At 42.0% G+C, this 16,629-nt stretch overlaps 1 protein-coding gene across 5 annotated transcripts in view; it reads left to right on the plus strand.

Moving 5' to 3' along the window:
- The window catches only part of AAK1 (AP2 associated kinase 1), a 196,088-nt gene that overhangs the window by 74,358 nt on the left and 105,101 nt on the right, over window positions 1-16,629 (plus strand). For all 5 annotated transcript variants that reach the window (XM_077469460.1, XM_077469462.1, XM_077469463.1 and 2 more), the window contains exon 4: window positions 5,658-5,800. In XM_077469460.1, the coding sequence (XP_077325586.1) occupies window positions 5,658-5,800 (143 nt within the window). The remainder of the gene's footprint in view (window positions 1-5,657; window positions 5,801-16,629) is intronic.

The raw sequence follows: 16,629 nt of genomic DNA on the forward strand, positions 1-16,629 counted from the left end.
TTTTGGTGCGGTTGTGGGTAGTCGCTCCTGTTGAGGGTACCCTGGTTTGTGGTGGATTCTTCCACGCACTGTTTTTTTGTGGGTAAAGTTTCACTAGCTCCCACTTGCCATGGTGGATGACATTTTCTATGCTGTTTACTAGAGGTCGACCGATATGGGTTTTTCTCTGGCCGATGCCGATATTTAGAAATCATGGCGGCCGATAGCCGATATATGATGCCGATTTTTTTTTTTTGGGCCGATTATGTTAGGCCGATTTTATTTTATTTATTTATTTTTTTCCTTTTTTTTTTTTTTTTTTTTTTTTTTTTTAATCCCCCTTGATCTAACACACCTTTCCCACTGGGGCGTTTTTCAGGCGCTTTTGGGCTAAAAATAGCGCCTGTAAAGTGCCTGCAAAATGGCTCCCCTGCAGTCTGTGTGAAAGACAGAGTGCTTTCACACTGAGGCGATGCGCTGGCAGGATCTTAAAAAAAAGTCCTCCAAGCAACACGTTTGGAGTGTTGTATACCTCTCCTCCACCACTCCTGCCCATTGATATGAATGGGCACCACTGCCGAAGCGCATGCAATGCGATTTGGCAGCATTGCTTCACGGGCGCATTTAACCTCTTCCTTGGCCGCTAGCTGGGTTTTATGCGCCCCACTAGCAGCCAAATAGCACCGCTAAAATGATGGTAAAGAGCCGCTAAAACTTGCGTTTTACCATCAACACCTGCCCGCTCCAGTGTGAAAGCAGTCTTCATAAGTGATACAGAAAATTTCTTACATTTTAACATTTATTAAACAAAACAAACCTCCAATCAGTTTACTTGTATGTATGATTTAGATAAAAAAAAAAAAACTATATATTAAATAAAAACAGGTAGTCAAAACTTTTGGACGGAAAAAAAAGAAAAATGGGCTAACTTTACTGTTTTTATTTTATTTTTATATTTTTTAAATTAGTGTATTTTTTTTCCCAAAAAAATGCATTTGAAAGACCTCTGTGCAAATGCCTTGTGACATAAAATATTGCAACAACCGCTATTTTATTCCCTAGGATCTCTGCTAAAAAAAGATATATAATTTTTGGGGGGGTCTAAGTGATTTTCTGGCAGAAAATACAGGATTTTTACTTGTAAGCAACAAGTGTCAGAAAAGATTGTCTTTAAATGGTTAAACTGAGAACTTCTACACACAGAGATGACTTCATTCATTCAGAAGTGTAAACATTGTATCTTTCTGTTCTTTTCTTGGCAGTCTGCCCAGAGAGGAGGAAAGTGTTGCTATGACGACTCAGACAACTTACACTGACTTCTTACAGAAGTCATTTCAAAGTCCCGCTGTAGTTCTAAATCGGCTTTTTATCAGCACAATCGGCCGATGCTGATTAATTAAAAAACGGCAAATATCGGCCGATATATCGGTCGACCTCTACTGTTTACCCACTCCTCGTTTGGCAATGCTTGGGGACGTCCCAATGGCTAAGAGAGGAGCTGTGACGGTTGGTGAATATAAGAGAAAATAGGATTTTTTGTACTCGCTGTAAAATTTTCTCTGTAATTCGCCGACCGACACAGCACCCGCCCTCCTTTTTTCTCTTTACGTTATACTGCTTGTTGACGTACTGATGACTACATGGCAGGCTGGAGGGTTGTTGCCCAAGGGACCGCCCCCTGGGCAGAACTGGAAAGTTCTGGGTGTTAGATAACAAGTAATGCCTAGTATTCTCCTAAAGGTGGGCATAACCCAATGGTTAAGAGAGGAGCTGTGTCGGTCGGTGAATTAGAGAAAAGGATTTTACGGTGAGTACAAAAAAAATCCTATTCTTTGTGTATTTTAAATAAACTGTATACATCTTTGTAACACATTGCTAATAGTATTAACAAAATTTCCATGCAGTGCACCTCTAGCAGATAAGATGCACGAGATGGTCAGAGACTGCAGACATGATACAAGAGATCAATGCAGCCTCACTGTGCCAGTCCATGCAGCCTCACTGTGCCAGTCCTCACAGCCTCACCATCGTTGCAGCATCTCCTGCTGTGTCACTGAGCCAAGTGTGAAATGTTCGGCCGCGCTATGACAAAAGTCCCGCCCTCCTCCTGTGATGGACAGAACACTGCGTCTATCACACGAGCTGGTCTAGAAGGAGGGCAGGACTTTTGTCACAGCACGGCATAACATTTCTCACAGCTCCGTGACACAGTGGTCTCCCGCTGTGACAAGTAGAGAGTAGGCGATGAGGAGGGAGAGGGAGCAGTCAGTGGCATCATACACACGGAGATTGAGAAGGGGAGGAGGAGGGGAGTGGAGGAGACACCCGAAATTGTGTGTTTTTTTTTTTTTTTTTTTTTAACACCCTAGAGAATAAAATGGCGGTTGTTGCAATACTTTCTTTCACACCGTATTTGCACAGCGGTCTTAGCCCTTGTACACACGGTCGGAGAATCTGTCGGAATGAGTCTTATCGGACCGTGTCGTCAGATAATCCGACTGTGTGTGGTATGCATCGGACTGATTCCGTCCGAATCTCCGTTCGACCCAATTTTCAAACATGTTGGAAATATTTCCCGACCAACTGGGCCAGACGGACCTAATCCGATCATGTGTAGAGCATTTTCATCGGACCAAGTGCCACGCATGCTCAGATCAAATTCCTACATCAAAGCTATTTGCTACTAGCCTGAATGTAGTCCCATCGTAAAGAAATTACGTCATCACGTTCTGAAAGATTGGATTTTTCGCCAACTTGGCCCGACCGTGTGTATGCAACAGTTTCGGACACAATCCGTCAGACTAAATCCGACGCTGACGGATTTGGTTGGCAAAATCTCCGACCGTGTGTACGTGGGCTTACAACCGCACTTTTTTTAATTAAAAAATATGACAGCAGTAAAGTTAGCCTATTTTTTTCTCTTTTTATATTGTGAAAGATAATGTTACACCGAGTGAATTGATACCCAACATGTCACGCTTCAAAATTGCGTCCGCTTGTGGAATGGCAACAAACTTTTTTACCCTTAAATCTCCATAGGTGATGTTTTTAAAAAAAATTCTACAGGTTGCATGTTTTAAGTTAGAGGAGGTCTAGGGCTATTATTGCTCTCACTCTAACGATTGCGGCGATAACTCACGTGTGGTTTGAACACCGTTTAAATATGCAGGCACTACTCGCGTATGTGTAAGCTTCTGTGTGTGAGCTCGGGGGGACAGGGCGCGTTGAAATTTATTTTAATTTTTTTATTATTTATTTTACTTTTTCTTTTCTATTTTTAAACTGTTCTCTAAGAGAAAAATAAAAAATTGTCACTTTTTTTCCTATTACGAGGAATGTAAACATCCCTTCTAATAGAAAAAGAATCTCATATTTACACTAAAATCAATATCAATAAAAAGTCACTTTTTAAGAGTTATGGGCGGATGTCACCTTTTGATGTTGCTTCCGCCCTGCAATGGTATGGAGCTGGGTGGGGGCCATCTTCTCCTCAATCAACTCCATACCACACATGGAGAAGGATCCAAATGCCTAAGCGGCGGATGACACTGGAGAGCAGCGGAAGGGGCGGGCCTCTCCTGCCACAGATTAAAAGTGATCTTGCGGCCAATTCGCTGCAGAGACCCAAATACTGTAGCTGCTGACTTTTAATATGAGGACACTTACCTGTCCAGGGATCCCGCTATGTTGGCACTCCAAGGTAATCCGTCCATCGGGTCCGGGTGCAGGTGCCGACATCTTCACTAGAGGAAACGGGAAGTGAAGGCTTACGGCTTCACAGCCTTTTGCACGAGTCACGTTGTGCTTTCTGAAATTATGTAGGAAGAAATGTTTTGTGTGCTATTTGCTGTAATCATAGCCCCCTCCTTTTATTTATTTTTTTGTATTTCCTCTGAGAGTATGGGGTAGGAAGCGTGGGCCTGACACATTGATCTGCCTAACTGGCAAGGCAAATCTAATCTCTCCTAAATGTATATATACAGCATAAGATTCCTGGCATTTTTAATTTGGGGTTAAGACTTATTTTCTTCTTTAAAGCAAAACTACTTTGGGGAACATTTATTAACGCAACTGCATTCCAAATCAACAGATGTGCATTTTGAATGCATATACTGCACGTTGGTATTTAATATTTTTAATTTTTTTATGGCAATATTTTGTAGTTTTATGTGATTGTAAAGCCAAATGGCAACTGTTTACCTCTTTTCTCTGTTGTGCAGCAACTGTGGGCACTTTATTGTGGTTGTACTATCCTTTTTATACACATTTCCAGATAGTTGTGCACCCAAATGAAAATTATGGTGCCAAAAGTGAGACCAAAAATTCAGGATGCACTTGGCCGAAAACTGAAACCGAAAACGGACAGCTTAAAAACAAAACAAAAAAAAAACTTTTTTTAAATGTAATTAATGTGACTGGCGTTTTTGTGTAAACGGGACGCAACTTTGCATGGAAGTCAACGAGACGCAGCATGCCATTATCGGCACTTTTTTTTTTTTTTTTTTTTTTTTCTACCGCCAAAACCCAGATTAACCTTATTTTCGGCTGATTATATCGGTGCATACCTAATTCAGATAAACACAGATTATGGTGCACTGCTGTGCATTGTGCACACGCTCTACAATCTGTTGCTACAATGCATAGATCAGTGTTTCTCCACTCCAGTCCTCTAGGCACCCCAACAGGTCGTGTTTTCAGGATTTCTCGCAGATGAAACGGCTGTGGTAATTACTAAGGCAGGGAAACTGATCCAATTGCCTGTGCAAAATAATGGGCAGCCTGAAAACGTGGCCTGTTGAGGCGCCTTGAGGACAGGAGTTGAGAAACGCTGGCATAGATCACTTCATGTTGTGTAAAACATTAAGGTGCCTTTACTGTGTAAAATCCAGTAAGGCACTGTCTCACCCTGCTCTGCACATGCTCAGTTGCTCTCTATTCTTGGCACTGTGCCTAAAATCAGTGACTCGCTAGCGGCGAACCTGCTGACAGCCTAAAGATTTACTGTTAAGGGAGGAGGAATACAAACTCTGCTGCCACAGAGACACAAGAGTTAAACTAAAGCTGGCCATACATGAAATGTGGCCAGTTCAGCAGGGACAGGCCAGATTTTGATCTGTGTATGGGCAGGTTGGTTGTTGGCAGGTGGCTCCCCCACTGTCAGAATACAATCCCACAGCAGGAGGGGTTCCCCCATCCACATCCTTGCAGATTCACAGCCAGGTGCCTGCTGTGCATGCATGAGCTGCACTGTTCTTTGTGAATGATTCCGCAGCCTTCCGGGACCTGTCGTGTCCCAGAAGGTTGCGGGGGGAATTCCAGTTATTTCGAGAAGTGGGAGCATGTACCTGTCAAAACCAGGTACCTGCTTTTCTCAAACCCCCCCCCCCCCCCCCCCATATAATCAGTCCTATATGTACAGTATCTTTTCTGTTTTACTGTGCACATTGTGTATGTACTATAAAGTTGTGAATATGACATTCACCAAACATTCAATGCAGGTGAACCAGTTACTGTCATTTTAAAGCACATGTCCCAGGAAGCTCACCTGTATTGAATGATTGGTGAATGTTACATTTACTGCTTTAGGAGTATGCACCTTGTGAAGAGGGTATTGCTTTACAGAATGATATATTTCTTATTTTCTAAGAGATTGACAGCAGTTTTTTTCTATTCTGCAGGAGGGCAAGTTGTAAATCTGATGAACCAGCGTCTGCAGACTGGATTTACTGAGGCTGAGGTTCTACAGATCTTCTGCGACACATGTGAAGCGGTGGCTCGTCTCCACCAGTGCAAGACTCCCATCATTCACCGAGATCTCAAGGTAACAAGAGGGTCTTGCCTACATAGCACAGCATCTTATGGTAATAGGCTTTATGTTCCTGTGGGAAACAAATCTTTCTAGCTTCTGTTTTATTTGGATTGTGTGCCTATCTCTGGAATGCTTTGACTGTTTATAAAGATACTGTGGCCGTCTACTTGGCTTATTATTCTCACCAAGGGAATATAAAGAAAAATGGATTCCCCTGGACTCCCATCCAGTGAATTGGCACAGGAATAATAGGAATGCTTAAAGGCACAGTAAATGTAAAATTTGATAAGATTTTTTTTTTTTTTTTTAAGTGTAAATATGAGATCTGAGGTCGACTCCAGATCTCACCATAAAGAGGACTTGTTATACTTATTTCTATTACAAGGGATATTTACATAAAAATAAAAAAAGTTTTTTTTAAAGGGACAGTGTAAAAATAAATAGGAAAACCTTTTTATTTTTTTTTATTTTTTTATGGCCCTGCGCCTCTGAATTTTGCATGCAGAAGCGAACGCATATGTAAGTTCAAACCACACATGTGAGGTTCTGCTGCGATCATTAGTGAGCGCGACAATGCTAGCACCAGACCTCCTCTGTAACGATAAACGAGTAACCTGTAAAAATGTTTTAAAGTTGCGCTTTTGGAGATGATAAAGTACCGTAGTTTGTCGCCATTTCATGAGCATACCATTTTATTCTCTAGGGTCTCTGCTAAAAAAAAGAAAATCAATATAATGTTTGGGGGTTCTAACTAATCTATCAAAAAATACAAATTTAAATGTGTAAACAAATAAGCGTTTAAGAAAAAGATACTTAAAGGGCAATTTCACCTTCACAGAAAAATCCGTAAGGTGAACTTACACTGGTCCCCCCTCCTCACCCAACCAACTAACCCCGTCCTGGAGTCCCTCGATCACCCGCTGTGACACATCGTATAGCCGTATTACCAGGTCCGGGGCTTAGAAATCCACTGAGCTTAATCTCCAAACGTACCTCGTAAAGGTATGTATAGGAGGCATTCTAATTGGTCAGCGCCATTACATGGGCAACACCGACCAATTACGGCTAGGGGAAAAAACTATTTTAAATCTTGAATCGAGTTGAGCGGTCAAATCGATTCACAATTTCAGCAAATTGATTTTTTTAGATTTTTTTAAATTTTTCTTTCCACCAGGACTGGTGCGATGTCCATTAAAAAAATGGCAGGAGAAGACAAGAAAAAGCTGTGGGGATTTTAAATCCCTGGACCGGTAAAGCAGTTATATGATGTGACTCAGAGGGTGATCGCCATACTTCAGGTCAGCGAGACTGGGTGCGATGGAGGGGGTCCAGTGTAAATTCATCTTAGACCCCTTTCATATTGGGTCATTTGCAGGCGATATTGTGCTAAAAATAGAGCCTGCAAACCGACCTGAAACAGCCGCTGCCGTGTCTTCACACTGGAGCGGTGCGCTGGCAGGACGGTAAAAAAAAGTCCTGCTAGCAGCATGTTTGGAGCGGTGAACGAATGCTGTGTGTGTGTGTGTGTGTGTGTGTGTGTATATATATATCTCTCTCTCTTTCTCTTTCTCTCTCTCTCTCTCTCTCTCTTTCTCTCTTTCTCTCTTTCTCTCTTTCTCTCTCTCTCTCTCTCTCTTTCTCTCTCTCTTTCTCTCTTTCTCTCTTTCTCTCTTTCTCTCTTTCTCTCTTTCTCTCTCTTTCTCTCTCTTTCTCTTTCTCTCTCTCTCTCTCTCTCTCTCTCTCTCTCTCTCTCTCTCTCTCTCTCTCTCTCTCTCTCTCTCTATATCTATATCTATATCTATATCTATATCTATATCTATATCTATATCTATATCTATCTATCTATCTCTATATCTATATCTATCGCTCCGGCCCAGTGAAATCATTGGGACACTGCAACTATACCGCCGTCAAAGCACCTCGGCTGCTAGCGGGGGGGGGGGGGATAAAATTGCCCCGCTAGTGGCTGGATAGCGCCAAAAATTTAACGGTAAAGCGCCGCTAAAAATAGCGCCGCTAAAAATAGCGCCGATTGACCGCCGATGCACCCACCGCCTCAGTGTGAAAGGGGCCTTAAAGAATTTCTGGAAAGGTGAACTTGCACTTAAAGTGGTTAAAAAAAGGAATGCTTCTTATTTAAATGTTGCACAGGCTCCTGCGTTGTTAACATACCAGCCCCAGGTCTGTATGAAGGTATGAGCCTTCTGTTATGGGACTAAAAGAAGTAAACAATGCACTATAAGTATGGTGATATCCCTGTTTATGTGCTGGTGCCCTGTTAGTCCATTTACAGATCGCTCTGAATAGATCTGTGAATGGAACGAGTGGAGCCACTCCTATTTGCTCCAATTGCAAACAGCGTGCTTCAAGGATGAGCACTCAGCAATTCAGGTAAGTGGGTGGGGGCGGTGGGTTGGAGAATGCGACTGTGCCTTATGTTGTCCTAAATATGGGTGGTACATGAAACATGGTTCCCAAAGGTGGACGAAGTCTTTTAGCAATCGGGTTATATACTGCCATCAACAGGAGTTTGAAGGGTTCCTGTGTTCCTCAATACACTTCAAGGTTTTTATAGTAAGAACAAAAATCGTATTTACTTAAGCCTCCAACCTCTTGTAGGTGGCAGGATAACCAGACTATTTAAGAATTGCTGTGTCCACCAATGGACACAAAAATCTTTTTTTTTTTTTTTCAATAAAATCTTTGCTGATTAAAGTGGTTTTGAATAGAGTAGGAAAGGGTTAAGATCTCTGCCAGGTTCATTTTCTTTTGCTGTCTTTATACCACTAGGAAACTTTCTTCACTTAGTGCCCATTCACATGGAAACCCGTGTTCCATACGTTTTTCCCGCACCGTGTTCAAAGCACAATGGGTGTGCAATCTGCCTGCATTAAAGAGTGCGAATGACGCCCTAGACGCAGTGAGTTTTCCTGCACTGCATCGCATGGTACGTACTGCAGTACCATGTGATCCGGTTGCAGTGGCTCTTAAAAGTAGTGCATGCTGTACTGTTGGTGCGATCCAGTGCAAAATCACATTGCACTGAATTGCACAGGAGCGCAAAGCAATTTCGGTGTGAATGGGCACTTACTGTCCCAGAGATGCAACAGGTGGTTAGTGGAAATCTTCCAAATTTAGGGAAATTCTCATCTTAGACAGTTGTACAAAAAGAGAGGCGACTCTCCCCAGTGGGGACTCAGACAACAATAAAACTTAACAGAGGCTCCAAATCTTTCCTGCTTTATCAAAAATGAAAATAAAAGTTTTGCTTAGAGAATCACTTTAATAAGGCCAGGGCAAAGCAACAGGTTTACTTAATTCACCTCCTACCCAGCAGCACATGTTCTCCTTCCCTTTACTCAGCTGCCATTCATTTGGGCTGCTAGGAACAGGAAAAGCCACCCTGAGTAAAAAGCCTCAAGTGTTGGTTTACATAGAGCTTGGCACTCTCACCATGTGACAATGTTGGTGCTTTGTGATTGGGCCAGCACCATCACGTGGAGTCGGTCACGTGCGTCTCCATACCTAGACATACCGGGTGTTCTTACATCCTGCAGCTAAATGGATTAGCTGCAGGCCATTTGACTTTACCAACCTAGTGTGCCTAGCGTCATCCACTCAATAGTAAATGTTACCTAATTGGCTTATTCTGTGGCCCAAGATGGGGGGGGGGGGGGGGGGGGGAGATGTATGAGATGAACCATTAGAGACCAGTCACCAGGATCATATTTTTTTGAGCTTTTTAGGGCACTCCCTATGCTTGTATGTTAACTCTTCTCTCTCTAATGTGACATTAAGAATTTCACACAATTGGTTGTATGTTGGAGGTCTAGGGGAGTTCCATTTCTGTAAAACGAGTTTATGAGCGAAGTATAAGGATCCTGTCCATGTTCTATAGATTTCGTGTGGAAGTACGTTTTTTTGAGATTCCCAGGAGTGCAAATTTGAGATGTAATACCACCAGAGTAGAACAGAGGGAGTTGTTAGTAAATTCTCCCAATATCGATGCCGTTTGGGCCAATGCCACAACATGTGGATAAGGGACTGGTGACATCTAGAACACAGTGGTGATGTTGCCTGTCTCCAAGAGTGAGGTTTCTGTGGAGAATAGTGTACTCTGTGTACAATAAGCAGCGTTGTGATTGAAAGGGAAACCTTCGGCAACACTTCCAATGTCTGAGTCCACTCATCATCCATTGATATTATGTCCTGCTGCCACAAACTAAGACTGTTTACCAATCATTATCACCGGCTCAATGCCTGATGTAACTATTTTATAATATATAGGGTATACAGAACACCAGTTAAATTATTTAAGTGGGGCAGACGCGATTCTCTGGAGTGCCCTAGATGTCAAGTCTCCAGCTTTTTAAATACACATGATGTGGAATTTTCCAAAATTGGCTAGATATTGGCAAGAGGTGGTTAATACAATCAATGCTACATGTAATACACATATCGACAAGACCCCTATGACATGTCTACTGGGATATTTTGACGAGGAAGTCTTCTTTCCCAGGGAGGTGATATTAGTTACTAGACTATTGTTTGTTGTACGTAAGTTAATTGCTCTAAGGTGGATGTCTCCGAATGCACCTTTACTTGAGGACTGGCGTCTTCAGGTAAATGAAAACATTTTGAAAGAACAACAAATTGATTGCAATGGGGGGGGATCCAATAACTAACTGGATTAAAATATGGAATCGATGGATATCGGATCCTCGGTTAGCTCCACTCTCACTAGTGCTGGGGGAGTCTGTATTGTGGTTAGTACCGTTTTTTTCTGTTGAGTGGGACAGTAAACGCGGTATTCAAAGGAAAACGGGGTAGAGGGTTATACCAGAGGGCAGAAAAAAAATAATAATTGTAACGATAAAAGATGTAGGTAGAAACAATCTTCTCCTTTGTCAGCTTGTGGTATATAACTCACTATGGAAACTACGCTATGGATTTGTCGCCCGGTGAGGGCGTGCGGTGTGTTTGGTTTTTTTTTTTGGTTTTTTTTGTGTGTGTATGTCTGTGTATATATGTTTGTAAATACTTGTGTCTAAAGGATGGTTAGGAAGTATATATGATAGTGGCAAGTAAGGGCCGGTTCACACAGCGAGGCGCGGCGAGGCGTCTCCGACTTACCTCGCCGCGACCTGCGGGGAGCTCAGCGGCGACTTGCAGAGGATTTCTGTATAGAAGTCAATGCAAGTCGCCCCCGAAGTCGCCCCGAAGTAGTACAGGAACCTTTTTTCTGAGTCGGAGCGACTCGAGTCGCTCCTCTCAGAACGGTTCCATAGTACTGAATGGGGGCGACTTGCGGGAGCGAGGCGAGGCGAGCCGTGTCGCCTCGCCTCGCTGTGTGAACCGGCCCTAAGAAAGAAAAGAGAAAAATATAAAAAGATATTTTGCACGGATCAATCAAAATAAATAGGAAAATTAGGAAAGGACGTACTAGCCGTATAAGGAAACAAAATTGTAAAATATAAACTGATGCTGTAACTTGGTCTGTTATAATTTGGTCTGCTATATTGAAATATGTCAAATAAAGAAATAAAGTAAAAAAAAAAAAAGACTGTTTAACCTTTGTCTGACCACTAACAGCTGTTTGAAGGTTACTTTATAAATCCCCAATTAACCCTCTCTTAGTGCAGGATGTAGAAATGGCCATAGACAATATTGTAGAGGGGTTATCGTTCATCTGATAGGTAGATGCCTGGCTCTGTAGAGCATGACGCAATTGGAGATATCGAAAAAAGTTATTAGGTAACTGATGGCGTTTTTTTAGGGCATTAAAGGGCAGCAGAACATCTTTATCATATAATTGGTGAAGAAAACAAATACCAGCTCTCTTCCAGGAGTCCATTTCCTTTTATTTTCTTTAATGGGAATCTGAAGAAACTTTTCTAAAGATGGCGTCATTATTTCCTATTTGTTTACTAGTTAGCTTTTTTTGCTTCAGTTCCACTTTGCGACTTTTCAGGGCCATTCTTTTACAAAGCTGTAGAAAACCCAGGTGAGTGTATTGGTGAAATACAATGAAGAAAAGAATTCTTGATTTTTGCCAATCTAGTAGTCGGCTGCTGGTGTCTAACCTCCTCCTATGCCAGTCTTCAGTCGGTGAGTACTTCCAGTAGTCGCATTCCGTCTGTCTTAATTCCCTTTATTTCTTGCCTCCAGAGCTCTGAGTGCTGTCATCTCTGGAAGAGATTAACAGGTCACATCTGTGGTGGATTAATACATTAATCCTTGGCTCTCTGAGTGCTACTGGCTGGGATTGGCTTTCTGCTTGTTTGATGGAAGCACAAATTCTGACACTGTTCAAACAGCTTCCTGACTCTGTCAATATGAGGCAGTTATCGGGTGTGAAATCCCTCTCATCAGTGACACTAGTGGGCTGCGACAGCTTAATAAGGCAGTTAGGAAGGATAAAAACATGGGAGCTGCCATTGCTTACTAGCAAGTGTGTACTCCAAAGCTGTCATCCTTTTCCTACCTAATGCTGATTCACTAGCCTGGAACAAGAATATATGCACGACTTAAAGTTGCAGCAACTTTAAAGTCATTTATGCACTACTTTGGTCTGGATTTCATGCGATTTGAGGGCCATAGACTTCAATGTTAACCCTCAGAAGTTGCATGAAAGTCATAACTGAATGTTATAGTGTGCAACTTGTGTGCAGCAGTTGTCCATTTTCACTGGTCAAAGCCAAAGTCGTATCCAAGTTGCACCCATCCAAAGTTGCGTCAAGGTTGCATTCCAAAGTCAGCGCAACTTTGGATTCGTACAGGTGTAAATGGAGCCGTAATATCACTTTAAAACATAAACTTGTTCACCACTAATCTTGTACACTTAATGCTGCAGTCTAGACAAATAAAACATCTCTTTAATGTCATTGAGTAGAATATCATCCTTTTTTTTTTTTTCTTTTACGTTAAACTAGCATAATTACCTGAAAATGTACCTTTGTAATTGTCCGAAAAGCAGTACTCGGGCTGAGAAAGGGAGTATAGCAGTATCATGCAGGCAAGGAGTGAGTTGATGGCTTATAAGTGTTTTGCTGCCCTTTCCCCATCCGGTCATCAGACTTGGGGTGAGCTGGTGACTCCATTGTATTCCGTAAAGTAGTTCTAATGTCTATAGGTTTTTTTTTTTGTTTTGTTTTTTTTCCTTAAAGCGTATGTTAACCCCCCCCCCCCCACCCCCCCAAAAAAAAACCTGATCCTGTTCTTTTTTTTTTTTTTTTTTTTTTTAAGCATGTTATACAGCACAGTGCTTGTGCTGTCATTTGGCCCCCTATACCCTCCCCCTTGCAAATAGACCACGATAATCGTGGCTGCTGAGCCCCTGACATGATGGTCTATTTGCGTGATTCAGTCAGCCGCAGCTCTCCCTGTGTATGTGTCCTCTGTCTTCCCCCTCCCCTCCAGTGGAGAGGAGAGAGATTGTGTGTTCATACTAAGTATGAACACCGGTCTCTCTCCTCCCCTAGTCAGTCCCACCCCCCTACAGTTAGAATACACATAGGGAACACAGTTAACCCCCTTGATCGCCCCCCTAGTATTAACCCCTTCCCTGCCAGTGACATTTATACAGTAATCGGTGCATTTTTATAGCACCGATCGCTGTATAATTGTCAATGGTCCCAAAAATGTGTCAAGTATCCAATTTGTCCGCGGCAATATCAAAGTCCCGATAAAAATCGCAGATCACCGTCATTACTTTAAAAATAAAAAATAAAAGCCATAAATCTATCCCCTATTTTGTAAACACTATAACTTTTGCGCACACCAAGCAATAAATGCGTTTGTGTTTGGGTGCAATGTCGCATGACCGCGCAATTGTCAGTTAAAGCGACACACTACCGTATCGCAACAAAATTGCCTGGTCATTGAACAGCCAAATCTTCCGGGGCTGAAGTGGTTAAGGCCTCATGCACACTAGATGTTATAAAAACACCAGTAGCATTATCTGTAGAAAGCTGTAGCTGTAGAATGAGTTTTGCAGTTGCATTTTTAGCTTTTTCTTAGAAAAACTATACGCCCACAAAAGCTTATGGCTGATAAATGCTGAATAGCCAAATTTTTCAGCGTTTTTAAGCTTTTATCAGAATTGGCGTTTTTACAGCTGAAAAACTCCCTCTTTAACCCCACTAGTTCTGGGGGGGTTTCTGCCAGAAAATGCTGATAACAGACTTTGTGCCTGTAGGTAAAAATGTGAAAGTGGGGTATCTGGGATGCACCTTTTTGGACTTATACTGTATGTGCAGGCATACTATAGCAGTGTGGTTGAGCTCCTGGAGTTCAGCTTTAATGCATTCTCTGCATTAAGGTTAAAATGCCCCACTACCTGCATCCCTAAGCACTTACCTGGCTCTTGTCTCTAGCGCGGTGTCTGACTCTAGCGCAGCTTCCTTTTTTTCAGAGGCAAAATTGAGGGCACTGGAGCAATAGGTTGCCGCTGCTGCCAGTCAAACGCCTGTAAGGAAGGAAAAGGGGCGCTGCCTACTGGTGCTGAGAGTATCTATGGACCCAACGCCATGATGGGATGCCATGGGTGCCTCCCTACAGGGCCTTCCAGAAAAGGTTGTAAGACATTTCTTTGCAATATTGTTGAAAACCTCATTTTTATATTAAAGAAAAAAGAATGCTATCCTTTTATCACTTTAACTCTGACCGATAGGGTTAATTAAAAAAAAAAAAAAAAGCGGTTTATTTAAAAAAAAAGAAAAGTGGTTGGACTGGATTACATGTTTTTTTTTTTTTTTTTGGAGCAGATAAGACAGCTGTATATTTAGCTGGAGCTCAATTTTAGCATAATCCTTAAACTTAATCCCTAACTCCAGAGCTGACGCTTAAGCGACACCTGAACACAAATGTTAACACTACCGTTAAAGCTCAAGTTCAGCTAGTACTTTATATTGTATCTTGCTTTGGATAGAACGGGTAGCTTTTTATCGTTGTTTGAAAACACATTTTTAGTAGGAATTGGGATTCTACCAATGTAGGGTTGGATTTCTGTCAATGTTTTTATTGCTGTATGTGCTTTCCCTTCCTGATGACAACACCCTTAATTTCTTGTAGGGAAGTCGCACAAACGGGAAGTAATGCAAAATCTACCCATCAGGGCCACAGACCAAAAATAGTGTAGCGAAGGATGTTCTTTGTAGGTAAAAAAAAAAAAAAAAATTGTCAAAGTACTTTAAACAAAATTTTAATTTTACAGTGAAGCAAATAAATTGGGTAAACTAAATGCAGCTAGGCAACGGGCAACTACTGCTTTCGGGTCAGGATTGGATCAGGAGCACAAGTTTTGTAGACAGTCTTCCCTTTCTATACTTTATTTTTGACAGAGAAAGGGGTATGACAAAGCGATATTAGTTTCTTTTTTTTGTTATTTTATTATACTTGCCTGCTCTGTGCAGTGGTTTGTGCATAGAGCAGGCCAGATCCTCCTCTTGTTGGGTCCCTTGCCGGAAATCCTGGCCCCTCCCTCCTACCTAGAGGCGCACCGAATAGAAATTTTGGTGGCAAAACCAAAAATGCAGGCTGCATATAACCGAAAATTACAGTTAAAAAAATACATAATACAATAATATATACCGTATATATGTGTGTATGTGTGTGTATGTGTGTATATATATATATATATATATATATATATATATATATATATATATATATATATATATATATATATATATATATAATAAAATATACTATCTAATTAATGTTAATGCCATTATCTGCACCTTTTAGCAGAAGAAAAATGCATCCCTTTAAATTCTATATATGTCTTCACACTGGTCAGTTGTGCTTCTGTTGTGGTTTTAAAAATCTTGCTCACTTGCATTTTTTTTTTACTTTTTTTTAAAAAAATTGTTTGCATTTTTGGTCCGTTAAAAAAAAAAAAAGTACTAAAAACGCATCTTCCCGTTGAAATGCATTAAAAACGTAGCAAGAATGCATCAATAATGCACCCATGTTTGATATTTGGTGTGACTTTTGAGTAGCATGACTTATGGAAAACACACCATAAATACAATCGTGGCAATTTTGTGGGAGTTATCAGCACCCTTTTCTCTATCCGCAAAATGCAGAAAACACAATTTTTCGGCAGTTATGTTTTGAGCCACCAAAATTTCAGTGCATCCCTGCTGCTGCTCCCACAGAGCAAGCCGCTTGCTTATGGGGGTATCCAAGCTAAGCCACTGCTCTGTGTCCATGCAGACATGGAGCTGTGACTTGGTCCCAACCCCTCTCTCCTCATTGGCTCACTGACTTTGACAGCAGTGGGCGCCAATGGCGTCTGCTGCTGTCTCAGCCAATGAGGGAGAGTCCCCAGACAGCTGAGGCGCTCGTGCAACATTGCTGGATCAAGATGATTTTTAGTTAAGTGTTAGAGGGGCTTCTGCACACAGAAGGTTTTTTAATCTTAATGCATAGAATGTATTGGGATTAAAAACCTTATGCTTTTAGAACCACTTTAACCTCTTGCTGACCAGCCACCATCCCCTTATACTGCGGCAGGTTGGCACGACTGCACGAAATTGCCGTAGGTGTACGTCGGCCGCTCTAAGAGCACTAGGGGGTACAAGCACTGCCGGAGCCAATGTGGGCAGCCAGCGGCCACTATGTCCGCCAGCCACCCGCGATCACTTCGCAGGGAGCCAGAACGGGGCTCTGTGTATGTAAACAAACAGATCTCTGTTCTGACAGGGGAGTAGAGAGAGATCTGCTGTTCCTAGTGATCAGGAACAGCAATCTCTCTCCTCTTCCAGGCAGTTCACTCCTCCTCAGTTAGAAACTCCCCCTAGTGTTAACCTCTTCCCTGCCAGTGACATTTATACAAT

This window comes from Lithobates pipiens, unplaced genomic scaffold (assembly GCF_037356315.1).
Source record: "Lithobates pipiens isolate NorthernLeopardFrog02 unplaced genomic scaffold, aLitPip1_a1.2 Scaffold_8, whole genome shotgun sequence".
In the NCBI taxonomy this organism is placed as follows: domain Eukaryota; kingdom Metazoa; phylum Chordata; class Amphibia; order Anura; family Ranidae; genus Lithobates; species Lithobates pipiens.